Source organism: Oncorhynchus nerka, linkage group LG3 (genome assembly GCF_034236695.1).
Source record: "Oncorhynchus nerka isolate Pitt River linkage group LG3, Oner_Uvic_2.0, whole genome shotgun sequence".
NCBI lineage: Eukaryota > Metazoa > Chordata > Actinopteri > Salmoniformes > Salmonidae > Oncorhynchus > Oncorhynchus nerka.
In genome coordinates this window covers 47,404,472-47,418,217 of record NC_088398.1, presented here as the reverse complement: position 1 = coordinate 47,418,217, position 13,746 = coordinate 47,404,472, and the positions used below count along the sequence as shown (strand labels likewise).

The following is a 13,746-nucleotide window of genomic DNA, read 5'->3' as shown; positions in this document are numbered from 1 at the left end:
AGTGAAGCCTACTAGTGGACTCCAGGCGCTTGATGTCCCTGGAGGTCTGCAGGAAGTAGCGTCGCAAGAACAGGAAGACGACGAGTAGAGGGACGACGGGGATGAGGATCCAGGGGATGACGGCGGCCGCCACGATGATCACCCCCAGGATCTGCAGGAACACCTGGGAGAGAGAGAACACAGAGGGAGAGAACAGAGCGGTGTGGTGAGCGCAACAGCTCAGTAAATGGACTCCTGCTGACTTGCGGGCTACCGCTGAAGTTTGAGGCCTGTCGTTACACTAGGGATGATGTAAGAAACACACTTGTTTTCTGCCGCAGCTCCAAAGGCAGAAGGTGACAGCAACATTAGGAGAGTGTGTGTGTCAAATCCAAATTGTATGTGTCACATGCGCCAAATATAAGTTGGACACTTTACCATGAAATGCTTACTTTACGAGCCCTTTCCCAAAAAGGCAGGGTTAAAAAGTAAAGAAAAAAAAGTGTGCACAAAAAAAGAAAAATAGTAACACAAAAATAACAATAACGAGGCTACGTACAGAGAGCAGCGGTACAGAGTCAATGTGCAGGCGTACAAGGTAGTTGAGGTAATATGTACATGTAGGTAGGGGAAATAGTAACTAGGCAATCAGGATAGACAAACAGAGTAGCAGCAGCATATTTGTGAAGAGTGTGTGTGTGTCACAGTGGTGAGAGGACGATGGCACTTAGTGGCAGGTGACAATTTGCCGCTCTTCCTCTGTGGCTCGCCTCCCTAACCCTAACCCCCATGGGCTTTGCCTTCAACACCTGAGGTTTAAACCTCCCTCGCCAAGTTGCTGTGGCCCCAGCCAGTAGGCATTGTATAGTCACTGTGACTGGCTGAGAGTTGTGGGAACCACACTGTGGGTGTCTGATACTACAGTACACACAGAATGCATAGCCCTCACATAGGCCTCAATAACACAATGACTCATCACTCTTGTTAATGGCCACCTGACCTGACACAGGTAGACCACTAGCCACATGCAATCTGATGCCTGAACGGGAGGGACTGCAGGCAGTGACACAGCAGCACCGGAAACCCTGGTGGTTGCAGACACCGGTTTCCTGCCCGACGACAGATTGAGAACCTTGCAGTGCATTATTTCACTGTATTGTATATCAGACGGCTCTCATTAGTTTAACTTGGTGGAAAGAGTAGATAGTGAAGAGACTCTTTTCACAAATATGATCTTTGTATGTAGCATTCTTTTAGTACAAACAATACTCCTAAAATCTGAAAACGAGTTCTATTTAACGAAAAACAGTTTAACTTGGTAGATTGCATTATGCTAAACCGGTATGAGACCTTCAATACAGCTTCTACCTTAAAGATATACTTCTGCGGCATTTTTGATATTCACTAGATAGCTGATAAAAAATTGAAACCTCACACCCTGAAATTAGAAACAAACTCAGAAGACTTCTAAGAGGAACAGATTAGGATCAGTATGTTACCTTCAATGGTCTCAGACTAGCCCTCCCAGATGAACATTTCATTTAGCACCTTAATTACGGATGTTATCGGGCGCTTAAGAGCACGTTTAAGCATGATCACTTTCAATGTCGTTTTATGATGAAAAGCCACTCAATTCCGTTTTACAGTGCAGATAAGAGGGTATTACCAGCCCCACCATAGCCGCGCTGCAGCACACACAATCAAGCAGTGAGCGGAAACTACTGAGCTCAACGGATCCCGAGAATTTCACAGTACATAAGTTTCAATCTGGGCCGTGATGGAAGGCTACCGGACTGCAAAGTGAGATGGGAGCGACGCACACTATTACTGCATGTTATCCAAGCTCACACTGAGTGACTGGCACAACTATTTACACGTTTCAACAAAATGTGCAGGTCTATTTTATTTTCTGTCAATAGTTGAAATGACACAATATTTTACAACAAAAAAATATTTTTGGGAGCTTTGCTACAGTGATGTGTCATGATGTGCAGTACGTAAAACTAGTTTAGTCCTTTTCACATCCCTGAGATTGGTGGTGGTCTAGTGTAAAAGCCTGTTTGGGCCCATCTAATTCTGGTCTACAGCTGCTGGGCCCAACAGCAGTACAGTCTACTGTGAGTGTCTGATAGAAGGGTCATCTGAGAGGAAGGAAGGAGTCTAGGAAGCAGTAGGATCCATTAGAGAGAGAGAGAGAGGAGTCCTGCCACAGCCTCTCCTGCTCCCCTGGGCAACACTGTCGCCAAGGCCTTAGCTGTTTCATCTCAGGCATTTGCCTGGTCTGCCGCTTATCATGTCAGCATCGGAGAAAACCACAACCCCCACCCACACTACACACAGATGAGCCCCGATAAGCACTGACCTACCTCCCCCAGCAACCCCCTGTCCTCATCCACATCACATAGACCCTGACCCCAGCCCCCACAGAGGAACAGCAGGACAACTCCTGTCCTCATCCACATCACATAGACCCTGACCCCAGCCCCCACAGAGGAACAACAGGACAACTCCCTGTCCTCATCCACATAACATAGACCCTGACCCCAGCCCCCCACAGAGGAACAACAGGACAACTCCCTGTCCTCATCCACATCACATAGACCCTGACCCCAGCCCCCCACAGAGGAACAACAGGACAACTCCCTGTCCTCATCCACATCACATAGACCCTGACCCCAACCCCCCACAGAGGAACAACAGGACAACTCCCTGTCCTCATCCACATCACATAGACCCTGACCCCCACAGAGGAACAACAGGACAACTCCCTGTCCGAGGCGAGCCATAGCCAGCTGCACATAAATGTGGATAAAAGCTTTTGTATATAAACAGTTTAAATAAAGCATTACCTCTAATTGCCCTTTAGCCAGAGAAGAAAGCTACTGTAGGTATGCGATGCCATGCAGCCCATTCATGCCAACAGGGCACACTGCTGGGCCCAAAGACCATTCACATCTCCACTGACCCCTAATTGCTATATTTTGGGAGGTGATACCATCATGTCTTTGATGTCCAAATAAATGTAGAAAATTGAAGTTAATTGCTATATTTGTGCTGGGCGCTGATAGCGACTGTTGTTCCAGAGCGGAGCATAAACACTTCCCGACAATTAAACATCCCTCCGGACATGAGGACTCGGTACGCTTCTTTACAACTCTTTTTTTCATCCTCCCTTTCTTTAGTGACAGCGTGCAGTGTTTGAGAGCGAGAGAGACGGCCGCTGGGGGGGAGAATTAAATACATAACGGGAAATGGAGGGAGGAAAAGGGTAAAGAAATCCTCCGTCGTCGCTGGAATTTGTTCAACACACACACACACACACTTTGCCTTAGAGTAGGGTTAGGGTTTCCCTGACAGAGTAGGCACAATCAAATGTAGGGGTCAGTGGTACTGAAACAAAGCAAGGCCGTTCCACTTGGGCTCTGGGACAATAGGAGTGACCCGATCCATTCTGCTCTGCTTTGAGCTTTATTTTACCCCTAAATGCCCAGATGCTGGGCCTTTCTTTGGGAGAAATTACTGTGGACACCTCCTTCACATTTTCCCTTTCTGTGCCATTTTCACTTCATAAAGCTGCAGTCAATGTGTTTTGTGTGTGGTGAGGAGGGCCCGACACATACTGTGGTGGTCTCGGTCGCCGTCTACATTGGCGGCTCAAGTAGTCCCAGGATTAGGCCTTTGTGTGCTGTGAAAAGGTAAGATAAGTCACTTATTTGAGCTCAGTCAAGCTGCTGATTTCCACACCCATTTTGGAAATAAGAGAAAGCTTTGAAATGCTCCCTCTCTCATATAAATCACTAGCATCCACCAAAAAGCAGCTGCCCTGCACTCTGCATGCCCTCACATACAGAATATACAAATCAGGCCTTTTTCTCTCGCTCTGTCACACACACACACACACACCAACAAACACATGAGCATTTTCATAGAAACAGGAAGGAAACCACAATGCGTGTTCCACAATAACAAAATAGCAACCGCATCGTCAAAGCCATCATTTGAGTTGTTGGTGCGGTCTCAGGGCCAAGTCTAGTAGACTAGGGTGTGTGTGTGTGTGTATGTGTGTGTGTGCGTGCTACAGGTTCCCAGGCTCATAGCAGTGGTTGTCCAGCTTGGCTGAGTCAGGAGAGATGCCAGACCACAGTGCCATGGGAGACCAGACCACACAGAGACTGGGATCTTTTCACAGGTGGCCAGTGCCTACCCGCCATCACATGACCATGAGTGGTACTGCTAGGTGTCAGAGTCACAACTACACCCCTTCCTAATGCACAGAAAAGACAGACACACAGAGATAGAGAGACACACACGCTCTAAATTAAAGTGTAGTTTATAACCCAAGTTAGTTTGCTGAATATTTTCAGCATCTCACCTTTGTCTCACTCATGTTTTTCCATCATATGCAGCAAGACAATGGTCCTGTCAGATAACAATGTTTAATATATATGTATACACACACACACACACACACACACACACACACACACACACACACACACACACACACACACACACACACATACCTCTAGTGTTTCTCTGACTAACCAGGTATGTCTGGTGCCTGAAGCCAGTGCATTCTTCACTTCCTCTGTCACCCGGCTGGTAAAGGCACCAGAGAAAGCCAGTGAAACCCCATCCTACACAGCACTCACGGCTATGTCAGCAGTTCTGATATCCCACAAAACCAGAGAAGAGGCCCACCACACAATATGCCACACTATGCAGTGATCACTGATCCACCCGTCAGTGTTTTCAAACAATGGCCATCCTCCTCTGCCCTGTGTGTGTTCAAAGTGTTTCTGGTACACCCAGACTGTTCTCCTCCCTCCTCCAGACCACCGATGTTTTACTGCTGTAATTTATGACTGGTGGCTGCATTGGCCTCTGCTTGTTACTAACTGGTGAGACCAGGGTCAGCCCCACTCAAACTAAAGGTCACCAGAAAACTAATTGGAATATTTAGTTCAAAATCCCCCCAAAGCATTGCAAAGTGTGGGGATAGGTCCAAACAGGCTTGGTCTCTTACCCATATTCTACTGACAAACTACATTTTAACTGATGGCCATTGAATGTAGGCAGGGACCCCACAGTTAGTGGTGTGACTTGGGCAAGAGCCTTCACAAGGGATGGGTCCATTCAGAGCCTCCTGTATTGTCCTGCCACCCTCTCCTGCCCCCTAACTCAAAGCACAGGCAACCCAGGATTTAAAGGTCAAGTCCACACAAAGGCCGGCCGTCTACACTGCCTGAGGTGCTTTTAATTGACATTTCTGCCTTTGTCCAAATAACATAAAGGGAAGAGAAAATGACACTTTTTTTCAATATACTAAATTGCGGCTAAATGAGACCCGTGAAAAAAATATGGCTTTGGAATGGAACTGAGTTCCCCAAGTTGAGGGAATCCCCTTGTTAGGAAATGTATGGGGGAGTGTTGATGGCTGTGAAGTGCTCACTCCACCATAAAGGGCCCAGCTCTGATGTAAATCCCCACACAGAGGCAGCCTCTCCCCACAGAGGGAGATAAACCACTTAGGCCATTGTTTATGGAGTTTACCTTTATTACCCCTGACAACCATTTAAACAATGACTGTGGGGAAATGTCCCTCCGAGAATGAGCAACAATGGTCAGGATCAGCAGCTTTTCTGTCCGGCTAATACTTTGATCAAATCTTCCTTCCTGAAAGCATTAAAGAGTGCTCCATAAAAAGACACCTGCAAACATGAGCAGAAAGAGCTGGCTAACAAAAGCACTTGTCCAACATTACAAAAAATAAAATCACGGTTCAGACACATGTATTACATAATTCCGTGCGAACATATCACTTAAAACATTTCACAAGTAAAAAAATAATTATATATATATATAATACATTTTTTTTTTTTTTTTACATTTGAAATGTTCATGAGTCAGACATGGTTTTTGGACACGTGAGATGTTTCACATGAATTTTTCACATGAACAAATCACATGAGAAAAAAATGTCACATGGGAAAACCATAAGAAAAACTCATTTGAAATGTCACACGTGTCCAAAAACCGCCTGTCTGACTCATGAAAAATGACTCAGACATTTCACATGTGTGATTTTGTAACTGGTGGGATTCAAACCTGGGTTTCCCACGGGAGATGCTGACGTCTTGACCACTGAACCAAGAGGTCCAACACTAATGTTGAAGTCACAGGCAGGGCTACCTCATCATGTGACCATGAGCAACCATGACCTACTCATGTCCACTACACGTTCACGTGTGCATTTTCATGTCGGAATGTCAACTAAGGGCTGTCAAATTATTTATTTAAAAAATGTAATTGAGTTTATTGCAGGATTTGATGTGATTAAAACGCAAATTCATAAATTACAGCTCAATTTGAGCAAATTTAGATTGTTTTTTTTTTAATACAAAAAGCATTGCAATAATATTGCTGCCTAGATTTTGTACAATGTAACGGTTTGCAAAATCAGGTAAATTGATAAAAACACACCTCAAAGTAAACTTATTTTGACATCACATTTTTGTTTTTACCTGAATAGATGATGTATTTTGGATGTTGTTGGGTTTAAAAAAAGAACTCTGACAGTGCTAAATTCTAAAAGGGATAAATAAGGAGACAAGCAGCAATAGTTTCTGTTCTTGTCACTGGGCTTCTTCCAACGGTCACTGACCAATGTATGAAGAAGAGAGGTGTGTCTGCAACAGTAACACTCTGAATTGATGGCTCAGACATCAGAAATAATCATTTTAACACACTATTATTAGGCTAAGTTACCTTTATACAGAATTTGCAATTCCATACTGTATGTGGACACATTGTTTCTTCAACACCATCATTTCACATGTAAGGAGAAAACAATTTCCACCTCATGTGAACTTGCAATTCCACGTGTGAAAGTAAAATTTTCATATGAAAACATTTTTTTCACATGTAAAACTGCATATGTGATTTTGAGATTAACGTCAAAATGTGAAACCGTTCATTTTGCCTCACGTAAAAAAAAAAAGTGGTGTTAACAGTTGAACTCTAAATTGAATACATATGAAAATATGGTTTCATGTGAAATATAAGGTCAACATGTGAAAGCAACTATTTCACATGTTAAAACAGATACAAAATAAAAACACATGCCAAATTTTTTGCAAGGGAAATTATGCCATCTTTGTCACTCACACAAGGAGCCCCTATTTATCTTGCCGTATAAGATCACATTGTGTATGCATAGTACCAGCAAGGTATCTGGCTGGGCTCCAATATCAGATTTGACCAGCTAGTTCAAATCAACAAAAGCCTAGTTCTAACATGGGTTGCCTAGGCTACACATCCTCACAGCAAACCAAAGAACAAATTACAATAATTAAAAGATAGTGTATGTTATTTGCGCATTGTTAAACTTCTGTTGTGTTTCTACAATAAGAGATGGCTACATTTGAAGATATAGTGTATGTGCAACACAAACACAACAAGCCTCTGTTCTGTCATGACCTAGTCTAGCTTTAACAGTTTATCGGTTGGTGCTACTGGCCTTCTGCAACGTTATTCTTTCACCCTGCCCATTATCCACCTTATTATTAAAAATGGGGGAACTATGGTGGACAAAAAGCCTTTGTGCTTATGATCTTTTGTGCTTTCACCATTTAAGATGGCTTTTGTCTCCTGTGAGATGGGTATCTGCCACAAACATCACTCATGCATTGTGGAGGAGGGATTCATTTTCAGCCCAGCTTTGTTCCTTTCTTTGGCCCTAACCAAGGAGCCATGCCTGCTGCTCTACATTGGATTGTGCGGCGAACATTCACTCTTTTGTGGTGCTAGGTGCATGAGCTGGCTCATCTTCACGGGCCTTTCTTTCCTGGGAGATGGTTATTGCGCTGCTGTGTGGTGGCGTTGGGTAACTTTACCTGGCTATGCGTCAGGTTGGGCCGTGGCTACCAGGCCTGCAGTGGACTAGCAGCCAGGGGAGGATGCTAGAGGATAGTCTCCTTTTCAACTGACCCGTCTCATTCCTCGCCCACTGTTCCCTTCCAGCACCTCTCCGTCCATCCAGCCACATATTACATGGCTGCTACTCACAATCCCTCTCTTTGCCACTCCAGAGATCCTCCTCCATTCTCCTTCCTACTCTCCCACCGCCTCCACATCTTCCTGTTGTAGCCACTATTTCCTCTATTTCACCTTTCTTTCTCTCAATCACTCTGCTAGTCTCCTGACACGTTCCCTGGCGACGCGGCCTGTGTTGTGGCACCGCCAGGCGGCCGTGGCCACACCCTCTGCCTATGTGCAGACACTTTTATTAAATCTGTGCGGGCGCTGGGCCGCACTGGCGGGTAATCCTACAGTAATTGTTTCCAGATTAGGGGACCCGGACCACAAAGCAGGACTAGCCAGGCATGAAATGGCCTCCCCTTGCAGTAGTAGAGAGGCAGGCAGTAGGAACCTAGTGAGGTGAGACTCACCTGGATAAAGTCCACAAAGGTCCAGGGCAGCAGAGAGTCCAGGTAACCAATGTCCTTAGAGAACCTGTTGAGGATTCTTCCTGGGTCACAACAGGTGATGGAGCACAGAAGTTACATATTAGACATGTGGACCAAAGAGTATTCTGCACCACGTGTGTACTGTCAAGTAGTAGCATCTAGTTTCACTATGGCGTGTGATGTTGATTAGCATTAGCTTTCAAAAAAAACATTGAGAGAAAAAAATAAATGATAAATTGGTGTGATTATTTGAGTTTCATGTCAGTTAAACCTTAGGAAAGCTTGATGTGACATTGTCTAATACTTACAGTAGTAGGAATTCTATTCACAGGGAGGTGTGCAAACACATGACTCATTTCGACTTCTGTTAAATCGCACCATTAAGTCAGCTTGTCGTACATTTGGGAGGAACAAAACTACATTTATATTTCTAATCCGCTGACTAATTTGTTCGCAGACTTTGCACACAAATGTAAAAGACGTTACTCAATGTCTTAGATTCCTTTTGCAACAGTCCGTTTCTGCTTCTATTGAAGTGAAATACGTTACCTTGTTGGCCTCTATATCAATATAATGATGTATACACCTTGAGAGGGCGATATTAGATGGGACAAATAGAAAGACTTATCTAAATTAAACAATGAATCATTATTTGGTCTGGGTTGCATAAAGCCTGCCCTACTCTAAACGGAATACGTTGGGGACCCTTTTGTTTGGGAACAAAGGGGAGACAGAACCGCCATACCTGCCTCTCTGTCCTGACCGCCAGAGTCAATGACGTTAATTGAGTTGCGTCCAATCTGCTCAGGTGTTCATTATTCTTGAGCGGGAGGGAGCGGGGCTCTGCAGGTGTTCCTGCCGCCCTTTATTATGTGTCCTTTACAAACGTTGCTCCCCAGCCTGATCCCCGAGCACATAAGATTACACTCCAGCTGCATTCACACAAACACGCACACAAGCGCACACAGTTTACTGTAAGGCCCAGTCATAGCTAATCCCAAAGCCATGGGCAGAGAGGCTGGCAGGACAGAAAGGAGAGCTTCTCATATCTCTTGGCTTGGAGAAAGGATACTTCAGACTGGACCGTGTGGCCGGATGCTGTTCAGCACCATGTAGGGTCACTTAAATAGGCTGAAGGACACTAACAGACTGCACGGTGATCGTCATCCCTTTGACTTCAAGATAAGAGTCAGAATGACTCACCTTAACAACCCACTCACAATATGTCAGGCCACCACTAGGGCTGTGGCGGTCACAACATTTCATCAGCCGGTGATCGTCAAGCAAATAACTGTCGGTCTCACGGTAATTGACCATTAATTAACATAAACACATGTAGCATCTCCTAGCTTCCACACATAGCCTACAAGCCATTTTAGAAAGCCTAATAAATCCATGTAATATAGCCTCTACATTCACAAATTCATTATTTTAGACATGTCTAAAGAAGCATTATATGAAGAACCAGAAGTAGTCCATTTCAGAAGAAAATAATAGCATACTCTGAGTTGTCCTTATGTTAGGTCCTGAAGTGGCTATGCCAAACGGCTAGTTCATTTAGCAGACAAGATTAGCTTATAATTCCGTGGCATTATTTTATAGTATGAAGAAAACAATTGAACAAAGCTGAATAAAATCAAAATATTTTCTCCAAGAGATTTGAGCGAGTGCGTATGTGGCTATTCTGTGTCGAGCGGTTAACAAAGAAACAGGTACTCCTATACGCTGTTGTTGGCTATATGTTTATTTTTAAGACATTGTAAGGCTGCATGATGAGACTAATGATGATTTGAAAAAAGTTGTTTGAAAGTCATGAGCTCTGCTTTGTTTTTTTTTGTGCAGGCTGTACACACGCCAATGGTCTCTCATTCACAATTTGACAAGCACACAATGCCTCAAATTTCATGGTGGCATCCCCTTTGTGACCGTACTGCAGCCTTAAAAAAATCCATGCCTTTTGCGGCCCAGAATGCTGTGTTGTGCCCTTCTCCTGGGTTGTGCTGCGCAATCCAAAGCGTCTCTCTCACACGGCTCTCTGTCAGGTGATTGGTTCTCTCACAGGCTACAAGTTAACACCGACACATCAGAGACACAACTGCACAAGTCCTTATCCAATTCCGAGGTGAATATTGAATAAATTGGAAAAACTGTTCACATAAATATTCCAAACATAGGTCTGGGTCAGTTGCGGGATGCGATAGATCCCAAATTAATACAACCACTAGCATCAAAACAGTTTTTATGCAATGTGGCTGACGCAACAGATCAGAACGTTTATCTTAAAGTGCTGATTAGGGTATTTCTTCACATTATAAGAGCAGCAATGCACACATGGTAGTACGGTATAAGCGTGAATGTTCCATTAGCGGAAAACACCATTATCAAAAGTGAACGCAAATGCAATTATGCATGTAATGCTTTTATTATACAAAAGGTGCATTTTTAATGGTGAAAATTACCTTCCCCAAACTTGAAATTCACCGCTGCTCACACACACACACACACACACACACACACACACACACACACACACACACACACACACACACACACACACTAGCCTCTACACCCTTTGTAAAGCGGATTAATGTGCTTAATTTTAAAGAAGTTATTTGGCCACTTTAGTTGTGATATAAACCTTATTAAAACATATAGGCCTATGGGCTAGGCTACACGAGGTGTGCGATGATGATTAGAACAAGTCACAATAAAAAAGGTATTGTTTCTTATGCTGGGCACCATTCACAAGTGATAGGCTAATATTGTCAACCATCAGACTATTCTTGATTTAATCTTCACATATACTAAATAATATATGTGACATTTGTTTCGATTTAGAATGGACCACTATCATGCACCTGTAACGAAACGGGGGCAGCTGAAAAAAACCATGTCATCTAATAACTTAAATAGCGAATGGGGGACGCCTTTCCCCCTGGTATATTTTCATGCCACCCAGGTAGGCTATATGGAGTATAGTTTGCAAGTTTGGTAGGCCACTAATGACCAGCAGCAGCATCAGAGCTTGGAGATGCCTAATTACCGTGACTAAACGGTCATGTGGAATTTGACTGCCATCGTGACTTGTGACCGCCGGTGTGGTCGGTAATACAGTCACTGCAACAGCCCGTGTAGTAGTATCTGGTTCATAAATGGAGTACGCTAGGCAGGCCTCTAATATTCAGGGCCTCAGCGCCCTGTAGTGAGCTTCATTCTCTAAAAACACACTGCCATCTCAGTTAGAGCAGCCAGGAGGGTACGAGCTGACTATAGGAAGGCAGGGAGAATGGATGGGAGGTTTGGCGGGATGTGGAGGTGACCTAAAAGTTGTCTCGGTGGCTCCCAGAGGGTCCCATGGTGGTGGGCCTGTAATCACTTCTCTCCACGGCCGTAAGCAGCTTACAGCTTTATCCAAAACCACCGCTGCCGCTCCCCGCTCCCCGGCTCCCGCCTAAAAACATGCATGCAGACGAGGCCGGGGCTTTTCATAACAGCCATTGCATAAACTCAGCCGGAGCATTATTCCCCCTTACAACCCAGCAATGCTTCCAAATCAGCGCTGATTCAAAGTCAAGTGGCGTAAGCATGTTGTACACTTGGAGGCAGACTAATCTTATTCACAGTGTGAGTGGCCCTTTAGCATGCAGACTTCCTGAGGGGAGGGCTCAAGCCAAGGGGGAAGTAACGCGGCTGACTGTTATTTTCCTAGTCTCTCTCTGCTTTCTTCTGGAAACAGGAGGGGGGTGAATTATTTGTCAAACTGTGTTTGTGGAAGAGCCCATAATGCATGTATAATGTTACTGTCTAAGCCATAGATGACCTAAATCCATGTGAATCCTGCAGACAAAGCGTACAGAAAAAGGATACATTACCCCGAGTTACATCATACCATGGTTTCAGGGGGTACACGCCAGAGAGCATCACAGAGCCAATCAGCTGTTTTACTAGCAGCTCGCCTTTTCAACTGTGATACAGTTGACATCCCTCCACAAACTATAGGTAAGATCCATTTCAGGGATACAGTCACACAAAGACATTCAGTGCATGGAAATGCCTATGAGGTAAGACAGGTCCGGAACAATAGCGTCAATCACGACTGGTTCCTGTCAACAATATCACCTATTGTGTGGTGGAGGGGGATAGACACTTCAGGATATCAGCAGCATTAATATCAAACCATTTCTCATGGCGTTAGTCTCCAGGGGTGATTTGCACCCCTTTTTTTTGGGGGGGGGGGCTGGCGAAATGTCAGGCCTTTCCGACCGAGGTAACGGCCCCTTGGGTGGAGACATTAGGCGGGCAGGGCTCTCCGATCAGAGTTGAAGCAGTGGAACAGTGGGGTCTGGAGCTGGAGCAGGGCGTGTGGCAAATCGCTGTTCCCTGTAAACATCTAGATAAGGGGGCCACTATGAGCCACTCCATGTGTGGGCCCCGCTGCTGTTGGGCCGGCCTTTCACTGAGGCGGAAGCGATAATGCAGGGGAATTGGGGAGCGGGCTGACTGCTGCTGGGGCTGGAGGCTGCTGAGGTGGTGGGCTACAACTCACCTGAACTCTTGCGAAGGCCCAGAGGCCTGGGGGCCGGGGCCACCTCCCCACCCCACCGCCGGCACCTTGCTGCCAATACTAATACATTCTAAATCCATTCTCTCCGCTCACACTGCCAGGGTCCTGCAATCTCCTCCACTTCCCTTTCATGCAATTAAATAGTGGAAGTGGTGAGCGAAGGGGAGCTATATCAGCCACACTGCACACACACACACATGGCTCCATCTCCACATTCAATTTGCACACTCCGATATCATCGTCCTCTCTGCAGCACTTTCACCACTTCTCTCATACACCGATACTGGAGCCACAAATATAGACATTAAAAACATTGCCTCCGTAGACACAATTAGATTGTCCCGTCGTTACATAGACATTGTATTGACGCTTCCCTGTGTCAACAGACACTGACACCTGGCGCTGAGGTGAACTATCTTGATAAGTGAGGGTAGAGGTTAAAAGGGGAGTGTGTGTGTGTGTGTGTGTGTGTATATTTACATGAGTGTGTGTTGCCTGAATGCATGTACGTGTGAGTGATGACCGTTGGTACTTCACTATGGAACTGTGCTGATCGGCCAGGGCGAGGGGGGGGGGGACGTTAGCCCACTCAACGACACTAAACTAAAGGGATCAACATCAGCTCAACACATCCACTGCTCTATGATGCTGCTTTCAATGGAACAGATCAGGTTGAGCAGTGATTCAAATAATAATAATCACAAAACATGTTCATAAGTATCATATTGGAAAAAC

The 13,746-nt window shown here is 45.1% G+C and overlaps 1 protein-coding gene across 2 annotated transcripts in view; it reads right to left on the bottom strand.

Annotated features, from left to right (window-relative positions):
• The window catches only part of LOC115109675 (ATP-binding cassette sub-family C member 4-like), a 46,679-nt gene that overhangs the window by 17,979 nt on the left and 14,954 nt on the right, over positions 1–13,746 (bottom strand). For both annotated transcript variants that reach the window (XM_029634886.2, XM_029634893.2), the window contains exons 20-21: positions 8,430–8,509; positions 13–163 (exon numbers count right to left, since the gene is read on the bottom strand). In XM_029634886.2, the coding sequence (XP_029490746.1) occupies positions 13–163; positions 8,430–8,509 (231 nt within the window). The remainder of the gene's footprint in view (positions 1–12; positions 164–8,429; positions 8,510–13,746) is intronic.